This window comes from Sycon ciliatum, chromosome 2, assembly GCF_964019385.1.
Source record: "Sycon ciliatum chromosome 2, ocSycCili1.1, whole genome shotgun sequence".
Lineage (NCBI taxonomy): Eukaryota > Metazoa > Porifera > Calcarea > Leucosolenida > Sycettidae > Sycon > Sycon ciliatum.
The window spans coordinates 30,679,644-30,702,863 of NC_088644.1; the positions used below are offsets into that span (position 1 = coordinate 30,679,644).

At 47.9% G+C, this 23,220-nt stretch overlaps 1 protein-coding gene across 1 annotated transcript; it reads right to left on the reverse strand.

Annotated features, from left to right (window-relative positions):
* Positions 1-207: 207 nt before the first annotated feature.
* LOC135809653 (hemicentin-2-like) lies at positions 208-19,562 on the reverse strand. Its single transcript, XM_065323056.1, has 8 exons — positions 19,146-19,562; positions 16,981-17,364; positions 15,544-15,819; positions 4,883-5,103; positions 3,469-3,595; positions 2,746-2,994; positions 1,735-2,055; positions 208-729 (listed from the first exon to the last, which is right to left on the reverse strand). Exons 1-8 carry the CDS (start codon positions 19,213-19,215, stop codon positions 614-616), a joined length of 1,764 nt encoding a protein of 587 aa, XP_065179128.1. The 5' UTR covers positions 19,216-19,562; the 3' UTR covers positions 208-613.
* Between the last annotated feature and the right edge of the window lie 3,658 nt (positions 19,563-23,220).

Here is a 23,220-nt window from a genome sequence, read left to right on the forward strand (position 1 = left end):
ACTTTAAAAATCGTCAAGGTACGTCTCATCCAAAGCTGGGTCCCGCTTTTCCAATCGCGTAGACTGCGTGAACTTGTTAGTTGCAAACATGTCCTAGCAGCAGTAAACTGGAGTAATCATATACAGTGCATGTATGATGTATGATGATTATAATTATTGGAGAGCTGCAAATATTTTACCATATAAATAGCTTAAAAGTGGTGTAGCTATTTGTAATAGTAGACTTTCATCATCAAAGATGAGAAAAAGAATGACGGCGACGGGTGAATGCACTTTATAACCCGTGTCATGTGTCTAGGCTGTATATGTATTATGTGCTCACAAAATTATTGTCAGACAAAAAGGGGCAATTCCTAGCAGCTAGTATTGAGTTCAATGCCCTGGTGAATTTTACGAACTATCAAATTGCTCACGCTATTATTAAACCTACATACTGTATCTATCTCATTATTTGCAAATATTATAGCGTATCTCAAGTGATGCCCAGCCGTGCATGGGAAAGTAGTTCATTGCAGTCACCAGCCCGGGACATGGAAGTTAGTTTTGACAACAACACACTGGTCCTTCTCACTCTTAGCTGATAGCAGTGCTCGCTGCTTGCCCTTCTGGAGTGCTACAGGCAAGCTGCGAGGATAGTCACGGCGGCAAACGCCAGAAGAGTGCGGCTCGATGCAAGTGCCGACCCGGAGCTGCACGGCGCTTTGCCTGGTGTACACTGGAGAGATTGGTCTGCAGGTGCAGGTGCAGGTAAAGCAAGAACACAGAAATTTATAAGAGCAAACCTGAAGTGTGATGATAAGTAAATGTTATTCAATATAGCTACAAGGAAGACTACAGTCAAACTTCGCTAATAACGACTGCGGGTATAACGACAATTCGCGAATAACGACAGAATTTTCATGCCCAGAGCAAAGTGTAATACATATAATGAGACTTCGGGTATAACGACACTTCGCGAATAAGGACACCTTTTTGATGCCCCGCCGAGTGTCGTTATAAGCGAAGTTGACTGTAATTGTACTGTAAGCATTTCCTATATGTCGACATGTGTGTGTAAAATGTTATACGCTGATCGCACGGCACACAACGAAAGGTCCTCCTTGCAGCTATATTAAAACTGCTGTGTCCGAAACGCTTGTTTAGATGTTATTCATTTCCTTATTCCTGGGTGGTGCCCGGCACAAGGTTTGGAATGTATACTGTGGAATAACCCTTCGAAAATAATTCAAGAAAGTAAGCAGCAGCATTCGGCCCTTGAAAATGCTGCGTATCTCCTGTTTCAAGAGTCGGTATAAAACAGGCGATTTTTTCTTTTCCAGTCATTCAACAACTCAGCCTTCTCTGATGAGGTCTTAATGAACGAAATAGCTGTCAGCAGGAATTAAAAACAGTTCCAGTACTCCGAAGGAACCTCTGTTGCAGTGTGGTGGGGAATGCACGTGGTCGGCCGCAGAGCGCAACGGTGGTGGTGGTGTAGTGGACGCAGAAAATAATTCAAGACTGAATAATAAAAACTTCACTGTTCAAGTTCGAAGTCACCTAGCTATTTCTGCAAGAGTTGGCCATTGCTGCTTTATAATTGTAGTGCATGCCCTCAGATGTGGGCAGCACCAGTATTTCTATTCAATATGACGTCGACTAAGAACGAGCTCATTCGTACATGCATGCATACTCAGCTGCCCTACGCACACATACATGTGCGCACTGAGGCAATAGCCTCGTTATGAATCTCACCTGAGCCAGTATCATCCGGTGCAGTGTCTGTGACTAGCTGTGCATCGAATGAGCGCCTCAACTGTCTCCCTTCCGGCCCGACAACGCACCTGTACTCCCCCACATCTGCTGAGTCAAAGCTCTCAATGATCAGTTGGCTGTCAGTGGATTTGAGCCGCACTTGGTCGGTGCCGAGCTGCTTCTTGTTAGCTGGAGAGGAGAAGTACCAGGTTGCGGGCATGTTTGGATGGTCTTTCACAGCGCACGAGAAGTGCGCTGCTGAGCCTTGCTTGACCATGCGCCGACTCTCGTGTACGCTCTCCAGAAAGGCAAGTGCTGGTGCTGTGTTCAGCATCACGGGAGAAGACATGAACAAAAAAACAATAGAAATCAGTATGCGATTTTAGTTACATGATTTTCTTTGGGCAGTGCTATTAGGCTTCAATCGCTGTCCAAAGTCACTAGCTGCTGTTCTACCGCAACAGTAGAACCTGATTATGACTACGAGTTAGGTACAAATGGAATCTGCTTTGTGCTACTATGTCCTTTATGATTCCCATACAGACTACCATGTGTTTATCTGCAGCCCTTTGACATGGAGGATTTGTGTGAGCATGCTGTGTATCGTGTACACCATGTCCCTGCATACTGTATTCAGTGCTGACAGCCTCGGTAATGCTATGATAAAGTGCCCCACTGCCGGTACCTATGTGTGGCCCTAAGTGCACACCACGCACATGTAGATGCATAGACATAATATTATGTAGATGCATAGACACCGTATGGATAAGTGGGAGTCACGGCTGAGGAAGTCTGAAGCAAGAACGAGCTAATGTTTGGTGGTCTGGTTCATAGAAATTGGGGGGGGGGGGCTGGGCATGGTATGTTCCCAGGCAGTGTGTACCATTGTGTACTTGTGGTCCATAGGCCAGCAGCATTGGTGGGAGGGTACAGAAATCGAGCTCCCAAGAAGGTCAGGTACAAGCGGCATACAACACTGTAAGACAATTCTCTTGTCAACCACCAACATACCTGATACAGTCAGCATAGTTTTCCCTTTGGCCTGTCCATGTGTGTTGTGAGCCGTGCATTCGTATTCGCCACCATCCTTGGCCTCCACACGGGTCAAGTTGAGAATCTTGGAGGCGATGCGCGTGCCACTGGCCAGATGGGTCCAGAAGACCTTGGGTCTGGGATAGCCACCCGCCTTGCACTGCAGGAGCGCTGCCTCTCCGCTATTGACCTCACGGTGGCGTGTCAGCTGAGAGATGACTGGCTCAACTACACGCAGAGAACATACATGAACAGGACAGAGTTTATAGATGGACATTTTCTGGGTGTGTCCCATGCTAGCACTGGCATTGTGTCGGGAATATTTTCTTTCTGGCGAACGGTTTCCTTTCTGAGTCAGGGATTACATTATTATACAAACACTGTCAAACTGTACGCACATTGAATTTGACCTCAACAACCAGTCCGGTTGGCCAGCCTCTTTGCGGGGCACCGATGTGTGTTGCCTGCTGAGGGGATCATGTGTACCTGCCGTATCGTACACAAAGTATGGACGGCTGAGGTATGGCCGGACGAATATCAAAACTTCTGACGGTCCTGATTATGGCATGTGTCACCAAGAGTCGTTATGGAATCTCGCCTAGTCTTGGTATCGCGACATGGCCACACTGCCTACGGGGAATTCCCCAGTGAAATAGGAAATTGATGTAAATGTACAGGTTGTAGTTACTGTACTGTTCTTACCAGCAATGGTTGCCGTGACGTTTCCCACACTGGTGATGCACGTGTACACACCACCATCATGATGGCTGAAGTTGTGGAAGCGAATCTGATGATCCTGGTAGAGGTTGCCGGGCAACCAGCCAATGATCTGTAGGCGAAGCAAGCGAAACAGGAAAACGAACGGCAAAGGGCATCGTTACTGTGGATTTGTGCAATGGACAAGTAAGGCACATTTGCAAGGCTGTACACCACAATTACGAGCACTGCTGTACTCATAAATGGGCTCGGGCATGTTAAAAAGACTTGTGATGATGTGGGCATGGTAGACATATTCATTGTAGATCTCTTGCATAGTACATGGACTGGGTCTAAACCGGCACATGTACGTATGATGGCTTTCTTGCATGGCATGCAGGCTTCTGTACAATAGAGTTCTTCTGATCCAAGGCAACAACAAAAAACTATCAACAGTGCACGCACGGGTACTATACGTTGCCATGTACCTGTTGGAGTACATCATTCATATTGTCTGTAGACTGACATGCTTCCACTGTGAGTGCAGCCATTGCCAGGTGCATCTAGACTATAGCGTGGCTGGCATACCTTTGCGATGTGGTAAGCCATCTACACTGCCATTTGTATCTACGAGTACTACACGTCTAGGTATGAACAATCAGTTATGTACAGTCGTGTAGTGTCTATTTCCTGCTCGTAGATATTCATAGACACACTAGGTCACTAAGGTGTAAGGTGGCTTGTGTCACGACTGCCGTCATTTCTGCACTATGTTATTCAGATCACTTCAGTCTTCTACACCATGCACGTAGGTGCAGCCATCATGGTATGATTTTCCAACAGGTTTTCGTTGCCGGAAATGCTCCTAGTCAATTGGCCATAGCTTGCTTGAATCACGTCGACTTGAGTCCCCCCAGTCCAGGCCGATCTCCCACTCCACTACTTGTAATTATGGTAAGGGTCGCTTGCGCACAAACAGTACCGAGGTGGTGCGTGAGGGGTGTTCAGGGTGGCAGCACTTCCCGTTTCACTTCCGTGGTGTCTGACACCGATACTGCGCGATAGGCGATACAGCTCCACATTGGTAGATCTACTGCGTCTGTAGACCTACAAGGCTGCATACTCCAAACAGCCCAAAGTGGCAAAGACGACCTAGGCCAACACACCTACTACTTCAGTGCTGCTACTCCTAGGCTATGGCTAGCATCCAGAGTCGCCATTGGTCACTTGGTGGAGCGTCAGATCCGGTACCGTAGCCATTCCATTTCGGCATAGTATACCTCCACCTCTTTCGACCGAGCTAAGTCGCCGAACGAAGCCATGAAGATCTCTCTACCACCTATAGTATACTAGCTTTGTCTGACTTCGAGAAGTCAGCCAATGCCAATCAATCCACGCCACTGAAGTTTCGTATCCTTACCTTCGCTCTGCTCTTGTTTCGGAATCTTCTTGCGTTTACCCACCAGCTGACTTCCACTTCGGGATCACGACCGGGCTCCAGGTGACAATCTAGGTCGAAGCTAGTGCCTGGCGTGCGGACCAGGGCCTCGCCTTTCTGGATCGGAATCAGCCTACCGCCGCGGACATTCTCCTTGACAAGCATGGAGATACTTTCCTGGGTTCCTTGCTTCAGGCCTTGCCCTGCGCGTTGTAAAAGAAACAGATAAACACAATAGTCAATATGTATTGCAAATACACACGGTGAATCATTGCGGTGGAGGGGAACGCACCGCTGGCGAAATCGTGCCTGCCCACACATTCCGACTCCGCAGATTATGACTTACTAATAGTAGTACTCAATAACTGACTTATTCAGTATGTGGCAAAGGAGCCTTCATCACAATACATCACTTCATACCGGAGTACTGATGATCCCCCCCCCCCCCCCTATCATCATCATGAGCTCTGATCTGAAGGGGTTGTTACTCGAAGTACATCCATGTCCCACACTGGGCCACAGTGTCTTTCCCCCGCGCAACATTATCAGGCCGCAGCATAAACATGTAGTTCTATCCCGGCTTTATGTGATCAATTCCATAGGACACTTCGCGGTCGCCTCTTGATAAGCCAGTCAGTCCTCTTGCTGCCATGTATTCTTTTTTTTTGCGTTTAGCAGCAACCGCGATAATTATGTGCATGCTGCCAGTGCCAGGGATTGCATGTTGGCCGGGGTTGCTGTAACACCGGATGACTCGGTTCTTCTTGAAACTCCCTTATTTTGATTTAGCCAGCTTACACTTGACGTGGGCAAGGCACTAGCAACGCATGGATATAGAAACACATTTGTTCATTTTGCTGACCCCGCTGCCTGGGGCAACAGACCAGTGTAGAGCAAATGGGCGACTTCACAAACTGTTGCTTCCGACCTGAAACCAGTGTCGGTGGCCGTTTTGACTTCGCAACAGCTGTCTGATGATCGCAGCATGCTAACGTTGCTCGCGGGAAAAGGGTCGGAACGCCTCTCTGGAGTACGGCTGTGGGGCGAAGGTAAACGCTCGTGTTTCATCATGCCATGACCGCCAACTAGACGTGTAGCAAGTTTCTAACCCTATCCGTTACCAGAGGGAATTGCATTTACATGTACATAATTATGATCCACCGACCCGTAACACGCCCTTCCGAGCTGGCAGGCAAACAAAAGCCTTCAGCCTAGATTGCTGTATGCCTTCACACCCGCTTGCCCTGGTCTCATTCCTTTGTGAATCTCAAATACAATCAATGTCAACGATATACAATCCTGTACTTGTACATGTACATGTACATGGCTTTTTTTAATTTTTATCATTATTACTAGTTGCAGGCCATAATTATTACAGTAAGGTGTGCAGTTTGTGGTGCTTGTGGTGAACCTGGACAGGCTCAACATCGTTGACAGCAAGTCACGTACGTGGCTTGACCCTCTAGCCTAGGTCTCTTGACTTCACCACTGTACTAACCGTTAACGCAGTGACCTTACTATGATGTGAGGCTACTGTGAAGTACCTATCAATGAAGCTGGATTTTCTCAATCTGTCTGATCAATTCTGAGCTGGTTTGCGGCAGGGACCAAGAGCCTACAGCCTCCTGTTGCAGAGAAGCACAGAGTACCTCGCAGCACGCCAAACTGAAGCAAGCAATTCTCATGATTACTTCGCACCAGTACTACGAGTACAAGGTACATTGACGATGACCGGATGTATCGATTGCAACCTTCCCCAGTAGATTAGTACTTCAAAGTATTTGCTGCTTGGTCCACTATTGAAGGTCTCAAGGTACGGCTGCTTCCGTCCTAGACATCTACGGAATTCGAAGGTATACTGTATTCTGTACTAGTAGGTCGCGGTTGCTTGGTACATGAAGTCATTCAGTGACGCATGATGCACGAATTCCATGGTGGCGTGTCTAACAGAAGTCTTTGAGCGTTTTTCCTTCTCGGTCGCGCACGAAGTGATTATATTTTATCCTCTTTATCTGTAGAACTAGGAATGGAGAGCGTCGATGTCTGCCAGCTGGCATGTCCTTCAAGTTCAACCTTACCCGCTGGTTGCTGTCCAATCGCCTCTTTCGTGTCTTCGCATACACCGTGAACCCGGGTGTCCACTGGTTGAACCCAGGTATACACTGGCGTTCGCCATCAAGTGACGTTCGCCCAGTGTGACGTCATGCGACAGGCGATTAGTTCAGGATGCGGGACCCTGGTCCACTAGTTATACAGTCATGTAACTCTGGTTCACCAATGAAACCATCTTCTGCTCCGATAAGGGACTAGCAAGGCGTGTTGGTGTGTAAGTCACTAATGAAAGTAATGCTATTGTTGTATTCCACAATAGCTACATGAAGCGTTATGCCAAGAAGAGGTTGGTGCGACTTCGGCGATACTTACATGTACATGTATGTATGTCCTTTCAAGGCCTGTCAAGGGCCAATGGGTACACGAGGCATGCCTTGAATCTTTGAGCCAACACGCTAGATACCGCTCAATATTACTAGTCATGACTGCCGATACGCTGCTCGAATGTCATCTGCTTCCGCGATTCGTGGTGGCGGAACTTCGACACACACGCATGCACCGATATCTGTGTATTTCGTGGTCCACACGACCTGTATGTGCCCACCAAGCATGATATCCATTACCTTACACCATGGGTACATGACATGTTATTCGCCATCCTGGCCTAAGGGATTCAAGTCAGTAGCATCTACTCACGGATCCTTGTAATCAGGAAGCAACTCCAACTCAGTCGTACTTTGGAAGGAGCCCTGTGGGTTTGGGAGCCTTTTAAGAAGCAAGGGCCGTTCACACCAAGTTCGCCTCAACTCATATCCTTGCACTCCTAAGATCTTCTCAATGTCACACCTCATGATCGCAGAGGGTGATGAGTGTAGGCTCATTCGGCCACTTGAGTTTACATAAAATCAAAGCTGATCGTGATCCGATTGCCTCCCACAGTGTACCAGTGTTAATGCGGTAACCCTACCTCTCCTCGTGTAACCTTCGACACCGATGGTTACAGCATAACATCAATCTGCGACCACTGCACATTTATTACATCTCCCACAGAACCTTACCCGACACCCCCTGTACACGCGAGAGGCAAATAGGGCATACAATATAGACCCTCGGAGCGCTATCGGCATTGCCGGGAACGGATCGGGGAACTCCTGAAAGGCTTGTAACAGGGAAGGTAGAGATAACAATAATCACAGCATTGTTTCTCTATCTTCTGCACCTACCCATGCACCGGACAAGACACCTTAACTTACTTACCTTCAACTGGCACAAACTGACCCATCCAGTGAAGTAGTAGTAATGGCAGCAACGCGACTTTCAGGACATTCGACATCGTCTCTCTTTGGGGAAGGGGGACCACTTTTCAAAACCCTCGCAGGCTAATCAACGTCGTGTGTCTCGCACACCTCTAGCCTGAAGGTCTTCTTCTCTCTGTATGGTGAACACAAGCGTGTCACAGTGCGCGCAGTGTTTCTCTGTTCCACAAGTATGACACACGACTTGACTGCTGCTCTCCAGCACGTACGGTTGAAATCAGAAAATTGAGACTTAACCCTGGAGGAATAAATTCCACGAAGCTTCGGGCCAAAACGGTTGCAGCAACCTGCGGATATGCAGCCGAGGCCTGAGGTGCTTGGCAGACAACGAACCAGCCAAGATACACAGATGTGCCTTGGGGCAACGAAAGATCAACTCTGGCAAGGAAGGGTCGGTGACTCTTCATTTTCATTGCTGGCGCTGCCCCCACTCAGCTACCGGGTATACCATTATCCACTATCCATTACCCCGATCAAGCCGAGGTGAGCACAGCGGCAACACGATGTGTCGTGCGATACGACACGGGTATGGTCATTTCCCAAGTACGTACATGTATATGTGCCTCACACCAAGAGTCGACGCTCTACTCTCCGTCTCTCTCTCTCTCTCCCTTTCTCTCGGCGATCCGTCGGCAAGCTGCGGACAGGTCGGAAGCAATGCATCACACACGGCCGTGCGTGCAGCGAGCGAGCGCCGGATGAGCGCGCATGTCGCGACGGTAGAACACAGTGGCATGTAGGCCGGCGGCGATACAGATCAGCTGTGTTTCCCAGTGTGTTCACGTGAACACCTCTCACTACCGACCAGTACCAGTTTGTTGTGTACTACTGTAAATAATTGGCCAGCAGTGTATTCAACTTGAAGTGCTATCAACAGTTGAACACAAAATATCATCCACTTTAGCTTCCAAAAACCTTCAAGACTGACATACATGTACATGTAGGTTGATTTCAGAGTCGCTACACATGTACACTGTACATGTCATTATTGTAAATAATTGCCGCATCACGGTGGGGCACCTGTGTGGATGTGTCACGTGATAATGAACACAGCAGCCGTGACCGTATCCAGTGTTGTGACACCGTGTTGCACATGAAAATGGCAAAATAGTTGTTCACCAATGGCAATGCAGTTATCAGTCCTGCTCGCATCGCACCATCATTGCATCACGCTGCGTACATTTAATTGTCTTGGTCTTTGTGACTTTCAATTCAATCTCGACTTTTTAGATTCTCGATAGTGCTAGTGTGTGGAGGGCACGCTGTATTATAATTGACCAGGATCAATGCATCAACAGCAGAGTACAGCCATACTGTACATGTACAGGTAGGTACATGTTTGCTGTACAGTGTCCTGTTGGAACAGAGACTCGTCTATCTACATTCTACGTCCCAGTCTGGCGCGCATGTGCGTGCGTATTGAAAGTGAAAGTGTGACCGCACGGCTCGTGTACCCACATACCCCCCCCCCCCCCCCCAACCCCATTCATCCTCACACCCGCGCACGCACATGCACGCACACGTTTGCCAGGAAAGGGAGGCACGATTGGGATTCATGTACATCTAATCACAGTCAACACTACTGCTGAGTACTAGTAGCCGGAACACACGATCGACTGGTCAACTGTGAAATGCTGTGTACATGGATGTCGGTGAACCGTGTGTCATTCACTTCAGGGTCTTCTCTATAATTCGTCTCTCTCCTAGAGCTCGTCATCAAGCACCAAGAACCCAAAAAACAGTAGCCATCGGCTGGCTGTTTGGCTGACATGTCCCCCCAGAGAGACAGCGTTGTATCCATCCAAAACCCTGGTCTACATAGCACATTGCCCTACAGAATCCTTTGCTTTAGTCGACTCTATCATGAACACAACAATCGCTCATAATGTAGTATCGTTTCTCTGGATCATACGTGCACACTCTTGGCTTGAAAATGAAAGCACCGTAAGTCCAAGCTTAGAGCTACACCTGGACAAACGTTTTAAATGCGACTCGTGTATTCCGTGGTCAGACCGAGACCTGTTAAAGATCGGCCTTCCAGGATCATGCAGTCTAGAATACTAAGAATAGTATTGTTATCCACTTTCCTAGTTGTGAGGGGTAGGTATTCTGGCAAGCAGGTGCATGGCGTTAAGCAGGTGCATGGCGTAGACAGAATCTGATAATCCTTGGCATTCTCAGTTGTCCCTCGCACGAACGCTTGGACGGCTGAATGTGACTATCAAACCATCTGTACATATCTCATGGCTAGTATTCCTTGCTCCGTAGATCTAAACCCTGCCCTTGTTCAAGTACATGTAGTACCTTCGCCAATATGGCTCTTCCTGCAATGCTATCAGGGACGAGGGTAATCTCAGTGTAGAAACTAGTTCTGGAGCGTCGGATGAGGTGCGGCTGTACGTTGTACCAGGTAAGAGTAAATAACCTTGGGTGTACCATACCATGGGCACTATCATGGTTGGGGAAAGGCAGGATAGTTCACGTTCAATCACTCATTGGTTTAGTATTTGTCTCGACTTCATGGCTAGATTCCAATGGTGGATTGGTGCGGCCCTCGGGGTTCCCTCGCAAAGATCTCCAGTAGTACTACGAGTGGTAGGGTGAACCATGCAATTTTCATGTGAGTTCTCCCAGATCTTGACCGCCATGATTCTCTGAAAGGCGATCATCACTAGTTCTAGATTGTAAGCGATTGACAGCAATACCCCCAGGGACGGGCGGTTATGAGCAGTTGATTTTTCTCGTTTGTGCGACCCAGCTTCAGGCCTTCCTCCTCCTCCCGGATATGCTGAGTTTGGTAAATGTAAGGGAAACTTGAGCCGAGGAAATACAAGACCGTTCTCTTTCAAAGGAACCGACTCGAATGCCTTCAAAAAGGCGAAAGGCAATCGCCGTTGTCGGCCGAAATAGCACTGCAAACTTGTTGAGGAACTATCACCTTGTCTTGATCTTGTGCTACAAGGCTTGTCCCTGGCACTCTCTGTGCAGCCGTTAAATCTAATGAGACTAGGCTCGATATGATCGTTGATTCGATAGATACTGAAGAACCAACGACGTCTTCACTGAGTGGAAACAGATGCCTGTAGCCGCCAGATACCCATTGTTTCCACGCACGACTTTCCTGTTTGCTTCGCGCTAGTAACTCCGCCAACAGGATGCGCTGTGAGCTCGAGTGCAAGTAGCTGAGATATTGCGCGGGATGTGGCAACTGGGTGGGTGCTGTTGCCACTGTTTCTGCTGTTGCCACTGTTTCTGCTGCTAAGGATGTCGGCGAGAGAAGTGCAGCTACCAGCATCCACTATACCTATCCGAATAGCAGTTATCTTGTCATTTGTCCTTCCTGCCGCCTCCAACACTGATCCTTCCTGCCACCTCCAAAACTAAATTCGCTACCACTACAATCCTAATAGTGAATGCAGCATCCATAGTTCCATACGGCTACATGTGCCAAGAGCAGGCACGGTTAGCTGACTCCAGCGCAGGTCATAGTACAGTCATGTAGATTCCACATGTTACGAAAAGCGTGACCACAGATGCAAGTCAGTTCACAGTCACACACTATTGCCGTAGCACTGTGAACCAATACCGCATCGTTAAGCATGTACACTGTCAGGAGGGATCACTTCGTTACTCCTCACTTATTGCCCCGCGCTAGAACAATGTTTTACTCTTTTGCTGACGTTCAACCCTTCAGACCGTGAGGTGCCACAGGAAGAGCAACCAGAATCGCACGATATTCACCTGGTGAACAAAAGGTCACCAGCATGATCAATTTGGAATTCTCGCTCCAAACTGCGTTCGACGCTTTTGCTGTTCTTCTGTCCTTTGCTCCATGTAACACAAGGACAGCGACAACGCTTCAAAGGTGACCGGGGCATCTAAATAGGCGGCGTGTAATCATTAAATGACCAATTCTACTGCCGAGTAACGGCCTGGTATCTAGTCTACGAATCGTACACGTATAGTTCAAGACGATCGTTTATCACATCCTCGAGACTTTTTAAAGGGGAAGTATACCCTAAAATCAAATTTTCACCAGTTGTAGTCTTCGGGGTGCTGAGTCGAATGGTCTTGGTCCGAGGAAGCTGAGACGCTCCCTTCCTACTTGAATCCCAATCGAACTCGCGCACTTCCACCGAAACTGGGTGACTGCGCCCTACTAGATGGGGATTTGTATGCAAAATGTCACTAAAAGCGCCATTTCGTTCTTATAAAAGCACGGATGACCGCGATTGGCCCATATGTTGTAGTCTTTTGGACGCTGAGTCGACTGGTTTTGGTCCGAAAAGGCTGCGATGTAGCGTTCCTCCTTTATTCCCAATCGAACATGGTTGAACAAGCGGTCACGTGCTCCTGCGTACACCAGTCAGCTGGTCACCGTGCCTGCAGGGTACAACTTACTAGCCTGTTTGACCTTTTTTGGGTGCAGTCCTGTCACTCGAGTTGAACTCGAGTTGAACCTTGGTGTGAAAGTTGTCGCCTGCTGGCGCGGTGACCAGGTGATTTGGGCACCCAGGAGCACGTGACCGCTTGTTCAACCATGTTCGATTGGGAATAAAGGAGGAACGCTGCATCGTAGCCTTTTCGGACCAAAACCAGTCGACTCAGCGTCCAAAAGACTACAACATATGGGCCAACCGCGGTCATCCGTGCTTTTATAAGAACGAAATGGCGCTTTTAGTGACATTTTGCATACAAATCCCCATCTAGTAGGGCGCAGTCACCCAGTTTCGGTGGAAGTGCGCGAGTTCGATTGGGATTCAAGTAGGAAGGGAGCGTCGCAGCTTCCTCGGACCAAGACCATTCGACTCAGCACCCAGAAGACTACAACTGGTGAAAATTTGATTTTAGGGTATACTTCCCCTTTAATATGTTCACCTATTCTGGTGGTGTATTTGACAGGCCATGTCCATCACAGAACGAAATTGGCGTCTCTAAATGGACCGAAAGGCTCCGCGTGTCATCCCAATCGCTATCGGTCAGACTTAGTGCAGCGCTGCTATTATCCTTTAGTATGGTACCTATGAACTTATAAAATAAACCTGTGACTTTGTATAGTGGGGAGAGTGGGGTTGCCAAGATCAAGACCGCTCATGTCAGAGTACGTCTATCCAATAATAGATACCAGCTCTTCCGGCGTGCGATCACGGCCCGAGTGAGAGGCGACTTGGCTGTCACTGAAGTTACTGTGGACTCGATGGCAAGTAGTCCCGAAGTACAGTAAATCCTGAATGAATCTCTCCACCGTTGCCGTATTCTGCATTGGAAGCTTTTTGCCCAGAGAACGCCCTTCATTATGTAAACGGAAGGGTACACGCGGCACTGGGTCGCATTCAGCAGGATGATGGGTGAACAGTAATCTATCTTCTTTCCTTGGGTTTGCGTCATTGGTTTGCCAAAGGAGTAGGGATGCTAGTGCCCCGTGCCACAGTGGCGCCTGGAAATGGTACATGTACTTGTAAACGTGGTTGACGATGCATGTATCATAATTATGCAGGCGCTTGATGGCAAACACCCCATGCTACATGTAAATGCTGGTGTTTTGCTTGATTCGCCGCAGCAACGTTATGATCCTGCGGCTGGGAGAGGGTATGCCACAACAAATAGCGCTTCACCTGCGAGGAAGACTTAGATAATCCAACCAACTTGCGAAAGGAGTTCCATAACTATTCCATGTGCAATGTCGTTATGTGTGGGTGATTGGCTGTGACTTGTACATTGATATGCTGGGCACAATAGAACAAGGCGATGTCCAAAGAGGGATGGGAAAGGAAAGGACATAGGGAAAAATCCAATGGGAGGAACGTTGTTAGCTCGATGGCGGCCCGCTGGCAGGACGGTACAATTGGGATAACTGAGATTTTGTTTCGCTTGCAACACCTGTTTCCAGATCATTATTGGCTGAAGCTGACTTTGGAGATCGATCTGAGGTGAAAAGGGATCGGATGCGCACGAGGTAGATTTGTAATCCCAGCTCATCGCGTGTCATGTAGGGTGTCATGTTTGCGTGTTCGCCTAGTTGTGATCCAGGCCTGCAAGGAGGAAATCTCAGATTTCGCCGACCGGATCGTTTCTGATTCTACTCTCGATTGTGACACCTGCATAATCATGATAAATACTATACCCCGCTGTCTGTTGATTACTCATTGTAAATGAGCCCTCGACCTTTACTATGCTAGTTTTATTTGCAGCCGAGTGCACTCTTGTTTGAAACGCTCTGCCACTACAGGCAGTCAACAATTTGACCAGAAAGGTAATCCTGAGTTGATACTAGACTGCATTCCACCAATGCTTATGAGTGATGGTACAGTGTAGATATAATCATGGGATACAATGTACTTCGGCGGTCCAGATATCCTGGTAATTATACTATAGTAGTCTGCATTTCTCTCTTTCTCTTTCACTCTCTTTCTTTCTTCCCCCCCCCCCTCTCTCTCTCTCTCTCTCTCTCTCTCCCTCTCTCTCCCTCTCTCTCTCTCTCTCTCTCTCTCCCTCTCTCTCTCTCTCTCTCTCTCTCTCTCTCTCTCTCTCTCTCTCTCTCTCTCTCTCTCTCTCTCTCTCTCTCTCTCTCTCTCTCTCTCTCTCTCTCCATCTCTCTCTCTCTCTCTCTCCTTCTCTCTCTCTCTCTCTCTCTCCATCTCTCTCTCTCCATCCTCTCTCTCTCTCTCTCTCTCCCTTTCTCTCTCTCTCTCCACCTCTCTCTCTCTCTCCACCTCTCTCTCCATCTCCATCTCTCTCTCCATCTCTCTCTGTCTCTCTCTCTGTCTCTCTGTCTCTCTCTGTCTCTCTCTGTCTGTCTCTCTCTCTCTCTCTCTCTCTCTCTCTCTCTCTCTCTCTCTCTCCATATCTCTCTCTCCATCTCTCTCTCTCCATCTCTCTCTCTCCATCTCTCTCTCTCCATCTCTCTCTCTCCATCTCTCTCTCTCTCTCTCTCTCTCTCTCTCTCTCTCTCTCTCTCTCTCTCTCTCTCTCTCCATCTCTCTCTCCATCTCTCTCCCTCCATCTCTGTCTCTTCATCTCTGTCTCTCTCTCTCTGTCTCTCTCTCTCTCCTCTTTCTCGCGCGTTCTCTGCCTTTCTCACGCCTTTTTTTCATATCTGCCCCGACGCCTCGAAGCTGTTATGGTTCCTACTTCACATTGGCCCATGTCATAAACGTTGCGGAAATATGATCGATGATACATGTAGCGCCACAAATGTCAATCATATGATAACGTCACAGTACTACTGTATGCTTTTAAACAGTTACTGAAAATCGAGGAACACTGTGCACTTACGTTTTACGATCAGGCTCAGTTCGTTGACGTCACTCCCGGCTGTGTTGGTAGCACTGCAGACATAGGTACCCGCGTCACTGGGTATTATGGAGCTGATGGTCAGGTTCACAGAACTGTAACCTTCCACTGTTTCGAACTGGTGGTGCTCGGAGTGCTTGTCGACCTTTCGCCAGTTGACCAGGGGCTCGGGATGACCACTGGCAGTGCAGGGAATATTCACGCGATGTCCAACCACGACCACGTGACGAAGCGAGACGGAGTCCAGGACAGGCAGCACTATAAAGTCGACAGCAACCGCGGGTAAACCACGCAGTCATGTTATGATATCGCCATTATCGGTAAAGAGAAGCAGTTGATATACCCAGTGCAGACTGTATGTAACCTCTTTCGTACTTTCATCGTCTTTACATGACTCCAGCACTCACCCTAGTCACGATCAATGCATGTGCATGTGAACAGGGCCGCCAGGGAGTCGTAAAATACGGTAGGTAACGACTCCCTAGATCCCTGGCGTTAACATACATCCTAGCAAGTACACAACTGTGAGCCTTGCTTGATAGTTCAACATGTTTCAGGATAACAGCAATCGTCGCAAGACCGGGACTCTACCAACCAGCGTATGGATATACATGTAGTCAGGAACACTGTTCCCAACACACGTGTCCTCCGCCTTGTGACCTGCTCAGTGTTATCCTCAAACATGCTAGCAATACAAGTGTGGTGGGCGTTATCAGCCAGCTGGGGTAAGAGAGGGAGGGAGGGGACACATACAGGGAACATTGTTATCATAGATGGTGGGCCTCAGGATACGCCAACTCTTCACTGGCTAGACTGTGTAGGTAGTCTGTACGAGTTTCGTATTTTTTGACATTGTGAACTTTACTCCTCTAGGAGACGACGTGTATTTCACGCATGTATGGGTTATTTCACGTTTATTAGCCGCGTGTATGGGTTAGTCCATGTGACATCTGTACATGGGGTCCTCGCCGGTGGTAGTGTATCGTACAGTTCCAGACCTGCGCCTATTCCATCGGCACGATTGTATTCATGTCAAGAATGGCGTACCATGACTGACTGTGTCAGATCACGGGAGGGCCCTGGCATGCATGTGCCGCCCGTGGGGTAACTAGGGTTCCAGCCGGGAATAACCCAGTAGTTGCCTGTGTTCGTGGCAGCGTGACCGGTAACCGTGACCTGGGCTCGGGCAACTGTAACCCGGGAGGGGGGGGGGGCTGTAACGCGAGAAAGCCTCCGTCACACTCACAACTTCACACAAGCATCAACTCCGCAAGCTGAACTCGAGTCCAATGGGTGTGATCACCAGTGTTCGCGCAATCCGTGCCCTTAGTGCAGGTTCCTTTCTGCATTCTATTTCTAGTGTCACAATTATTATGACTGTATACTCTGTGGCAGTTAACGATTAAGCTGACTACCTACCTTGCAATTGCAACCATGCTCTCTGTCCTGATACGTGGCACGCGTAGCGACCACCATCGCTACTCGTCACAGCATTCAGCGTCAGACTAAACGTCCAAGGAGCTTGACGCTGCTGCTCGTGTGTGGCAGGGGTCAGTTCAGCTAGCGACCATCTCAGCCGGGCACTGGTACTGGAAGAGGTCAGCCGCTTTCCATCACGTGACCAGTACACGTCACCGGGTTGCTGGTTGCTAGCGGTAGAGGTATTGACCTGCAGGCCTTGCTGTATCGAGCAGAGAAGCTGGAGTCGGGAGGTTTGCCTTGCTGGTAGGGGAGACGAGGAGCTAAGCGTTCGCGGCGAGTTCCAGTCCAAAGCATATTTGAGTGTTGGCCTGGCAGTCAGTCCTGTTAGCAGAAAACCGATCACATAACCTGAACATATCGGTCAAAGATCATCCGATCCCCCTCCGACAGCTGCGCTGCCTTTCATGTCAGCATTATGGCGGTCGACCCCTCTATGAGTGGATGGATTGGGAGGGTTTACAATGCGTCGAACTACTGGGCACTTTAATGTCATCAATGATATCATTATAGATGGCCCGTTGAAGTGTTGGATGGGGCATTTACGGTCCGAAGCACTGTTCAAAGATAACGATGTAGCTTGCACAGACGGAGGAGGAGAGGGTGTGGGAGTGTGGGAGTGTGGGAGAGAGAGAGAGAGAGAGAGAGAGAGAGAGAGAGAGAGAGAGAGAGAGAGAGAGAGAGAGAGAGAGAGAGAGAGAGAGAGAGAGAGAGAGAGAGAGAAAGAGAAAGAGAAAGAGAAAGAGAAAGAGAAAGAGAAAGAGAGAGAGAGAGAGAGAGAGAGAGAGAGAGAGAGAGAGAGAGAGAGAGAGAGAGAGAGAGAGAGAGAGAGAGAGAGAGAGAGAGAGAGAGAGAGAGAGAGAGAGAGAGAGGTATCCTTTGTGCACATACCTCAATCAGTCATCACTCTGCAGAATGATACCATGTAGAATGCACAAGATCAGACTCAGTGTGTGCTTTGGAAAAACTAATAATAATTATTGAATCAGTTGCAGGCTGCTCCATGTCACACCTCACGTTCTACCCCGACAACACGTGCTAAAGCAAGACATGACCCCATTAGTGTAATGTCCTAATGCAATTTGTCGCGTCTCATCATCGGCATCATGCTGGCTGGTTCGTAGCCTCGCTGCACACGCACCACTAGCACATGTTTGTGCTGACATGCAGGCCACATTATCATAATATCATTGCTTTGGTGACCTTAGTCTTAGATACTCACCCACACTGCACAACGGATGACAAAACGGTGAAACTGGCACATTTTACAAGTACTTTTCGTTTTCCTTGAACCCTTTACAAAATCTGGTCTGCCCAGTGATTGGCTTGCGGTATGCCTATTTCGTCGAGATAGCATTTGTTGTTGCCACCTATGCAGTGACTTTGCATACTTTGAGCTACACCGGAGTGTGTGCTCATAGAAATGATAGGCACTGGTCTATCATTGACCACTGGCTTACGTATCAAGGAAGCCACACCGGAAAGCAGGCTTCAGCGCTTGGTTGCTATCCATGGTGGAACCCACACACCACATCACCACATGCTCCACCACTAGGATAACACTTGTATCCACTGGAAACATCCGTATGATGTACATCTCATGTGCATGTAGGTTTACCCACCTGTAACCTTCAAGAGGTGCATTTATGGTCTCCGAACCTTGACAGCGGAACAGAACTCTAGATTGGAGTTTAAATCCCTGGTCAGAGTCAAGGGCACATTGCGGACTTCCAGCGTGTGGACTACTAGTATCCACCTTGGTGCGCATCAAAAGCACAGCTTGGATGTGCACTACACTGCGGACTCACTGCTATGGAAGGTATTGTTGGGCATAGTGCCTGGCCCGCTTGTGCCTACACCAAAAATCCAATGGGGGACTTTACCTGCTTATTCCTTTCAACAGTATTCACAACGCACTGTCCGCTACTTCCGAACATTACAACCTTCCCTTCAGTACTCTTGCAATACTGAAGACATCCGTCTCTGAACGCTTTACTCGGAACACTAAAACATCTCTCTACATGCATGCACCCAGGAGCTTACCATTGTAAGACAAGAATATCAGTATGCGGCGATGACCCATCATGTAACGTCGGGAAACTTACCATTCTCAGCGTGACTAAGTACCAGTAGTACCTGCGACACGCAAACGATGCACGTCCAAGTCCTATCCATATCGCCTCCGTCCTTTGGTTTCCTTTTTAAGCCACGCACTCTGCATCCAACACCTTTCCAATGTCAGCGCGCACCAGAGGTAAACTAGACGCTGGCAGAGCTTTTCAGTCTGATCTGCTTCTTCCTAGGTGCGGTGCAGTTTTCAACAGGGGGCAACGCTAGCTCCCCTGGCTCAACAGCCAGTTGGGTTTAGCACCCCGAGGGTGGCCTGGTGCAGCGTTAGGGCCAACGCATGAGTGCAGTTATCCGTGTGTTCCCCTGACGAGAGTTCTAAATGCTCTCTTTGCCTGAAGGCTTTGGCCGTTCTGACAGCAGCATTCTATAAGTTTAGCGCCATGTACATGTACTGACACACTCTGTGGCTAGATGTCTGCGCAAGGCCAAGGGTGCTGATTGCACTGGTGGGGTCACTTCCGCTAGTCATTCCCTTCACCTGCTTGGCGCAGTGAAGACTGACACCAATGCTGTTGCCCCGTATCCACGACAAAGATTATCATAGCGTCTGGAACAATGGCACTGATCGTTTGGAAGGACACCAGTTTAACCTTAATGATTAGCTACTTCGAGCTTGAGAAAATACCACACACTCGGAGGTGCGTATTGTACAGTGAGAGGTGAAAAATCCTTGGTTTCTTCACCCTAACCCTGTCGGATGCCTCTTGGCTTGGCGCGATGTGCCGTCGTGTGGTGATAAGAGGCCGACAGGGGATGTGTGAAATTTTCTCCTTTGTGATACTGTGCGAATAGGTTATACGGCATTACCGCGCTCGGGTGTTGATCGGCATCTGTCAATTCTGCCGGATAGTACTGCATAAACCCTGGCAGGCCGCACAGCGATGTTTTAGCCTGGGCTATCGGAATTAGATCGCTGTTGTGTAGAGAATCAGTGTGTAAGCAGGGTCCATTGCCGTGATTATAGACCAAGTAAACATCATTGTTTCACACAATGGACTCGGATGGAGAGCCAAGGATATATTTATAGAAAAGAAAAGGACCAAGGAACTACAAGTTTCGCTACAATGTCCACTAACACCACCAGCAGCTATTAAACAATCCGCTCAGTCGGTCAGTGTCGTGCAATGCTATTCCATGAGCTTGTAGTTATTTGGTCCTTATCTTTTCTATAAGCTTGACACAATGCCGTGATCATTTCTGCTTGGAATATCACACGGTCACACAGCCATAACCAATACCAGTTTCCGCAGTTTGATATAGTTGCCTTCTGCGCGTTTCTAGGCGACTACCGGTATTAGCATGCCATGAAACTCTATTGAGACGCCAAGAAGAAGTAGATGAGGCGAGCACAGCGAAATTAATCCAGGGTATGCCGAGGAGAGTTTGACAAGGAGCGAAATTAGCAAAGCTTCCCAAAGAGGGGTTCCACTGCAGGGGCAAAACGAGAGCACTAAAAAGAGAAGGTGAAGGAGATGACACGTTCCAGTTTGAAGCCCTGCACCTTGCTGTCTTGGTTTTGACAGGACAATGCAATGTATACATCCAAGTCCAAGAGCGAGCGAGGGTCACGGTACAACAGACAGTACAAAAACGAAAAAACAAGAAGACTCAAACAACTCCCTACTATAATGATGGTCAGAACCAGGGCTAACAGTAACACCCATACGGTTCAGATGGTTGCAAGACCGGGGCTCTGCCAACCGTGGAGGTTGTAGTCAGGGGCACTGTTTCCGAACACAGCGCGTCCTCCGCCTTGTAACATGCTGTCAACCAACAAGAACCACGAGTGTGCAAGTAAATCGCTTTCTTTTCACCGTGTTTTGTGTATGAAAGTTCCTCATAAGCTTACCAGGTATTTCTGCTATCTCTCCTCCCTTCTCTCACATGACACTGTGTGAGAGGAGCTCTCCTCTCCCATTACATCCCTCGCACCTTTGCCTCCTCAACAAAGTGTAGGTTGTAGTCGTAGAAAGGTAGAATGACTTATTTTAAAGTTAAAACTAACTTTATAAGTAGTTTTCGACCAAACTGGGAATCGCACGGGAAACCTCACTCTTGGAAGAGCACTGCTCAGTTGTGCCTTTTTCTTCGCCTTTTTGTGAGAGCTTGGACAATCCACTTGTCCAGGCAAGAAGGCAGCAATGCCTGTTCATTCTGGCGAAGTAAAAATAAACTATACGAGTACCAGCCAACCAACCAACCTTGCCGATGTTTAGCAGCATCTAACTGCTACCAAGAGGGTGCACATGTAAGCTCCCAGCTCTTGCTGCTACCAAAAGTGTATCACACGCTGTAGCCAGCTGGATCTGTATTTCAGTAGTTGACCTCTGGTTGCACAACTGTATTCCAATACCTTCTACCAAGAGCATAGATGTATATACGGTTTCTTGCTTCCATTACTACATGTACACTTGACTATAAAGTATAATGTAGGAAGTCGCCGGCTACTTTGCAGTCACCAGTGGGTGGAAGAGGCCAGCTCGGCCTACATACATGTACATGTACTACATGTAATAGTCTAGCAGGATACTCTGACGGAATGCGGACGTGATGTGTCCTGTCTAGGGGTAAGCGGATTATACCGGCATAATAGTTGGCATAATCAGGTCCTTTTTGAGAGGGAGCATAAAATGGCATCCAATAAACAAGGGCAGATGCCCAATGAGGCTGTTATACACACCTGCTATTGAAGGCATAATTGAAGGCATAATCCCCCTAGGTCCGATTATTCAGAAATGACGAGACAACTCACCAGCTATTATCAATGAACTAGTAATTTTCACCTTTCTGTAGCGCATCCTATCGATCACAGCTATTGTGCTCTACAGCATTGTTCCTCAAGATTCTAAGCTTTCTGTTTGTCTTTCTCTTTATCATCATCCTGGATGGCACAAGTGAAGTTGGCATCCCCGCTTACATCGCGATAGTGCTTATGATAATAATAATCAGGTCCTTTTTGAGAAGGTGCATAACATGACATCCGACAAACAAGGGCAGATGCCCAATGAGGCTGTTATACACACCTGCTATTGAAGGACCATACATAGCACTTTTAAATTCTTGTCGATTTGCCAATATTTTAGCAGACGCTATAGGACATCTCCCAAAGGTTCAGCGTTTGCTTGTGATTTTGGTACTCCTCTTGCATAATATGCCCTTATTATTATCGTCTTGTCCTTCCACAAAGCTCCCAGTCCACATCTTGATAATGGTCTGAGTCATTTTTTAATGACGATTATCTGTTCGTTTGCCTCTTTTTGGGAAGCATATAAAAGCAAAAAAAAGCCGGGAAACAGTCTCAGCGAATTCGAGTTGGAGACGATCAAGCTCCTCGACAAAGAGACAAAGACATAGAGATTGGATTACCGTACTAAAAGCTGAAGAGGTGGGGCACGAGGACGTGTAGATCTACAGTGAATACCGGTAGTATAGCAGCAAAAGTACACAACAACTAACAGTAGTGTACAAGTACAGCTACATGTACATTATTACAGTATTATTATCCCTTTATTCACTTCTTTCGAAGGCGATAAGCCAGACCCACCGGGAAATATTTCCATGGGTGGGACAGCAAAAATAAAGTGAAAAATAAAAAGCTAAAAACCAAAGGGACAATAAATAGGGGAAGGAAGAGGAAGAAAGGAAAGAAACTCAATCCGAACTCCAACATCAAAACAATACTATAAAGAATTTGCAGCGACAGGCAAAGTACATCAACCAATGAAGGGAGTAACAAAGGAAATATCAGTCTTTATCAGTCGTTATTCAAGTCTCTTAGCTATTGAACATGCAAACGCAGCAGAGGTGCATCTACATGTTAAGGATAGTTCTTAGTATTTTAATCGAACGTTGGATAGCCTCCTGTTGCACAATAGCCAGGTCTCCTCCCTGCACAGTCCGAAGGCATTGAGGAGTCTCTTCCACCAAGCCTCCCAGGGCACCGGCAACCACAGGGACCACGTCAACCTGGGTGAGGGACCAAATCCTGGAAATCTCCCGCTTCAAGTCATAATATTTCGAGCGCTTTTCAGCCATTTTCTTATTGATGTT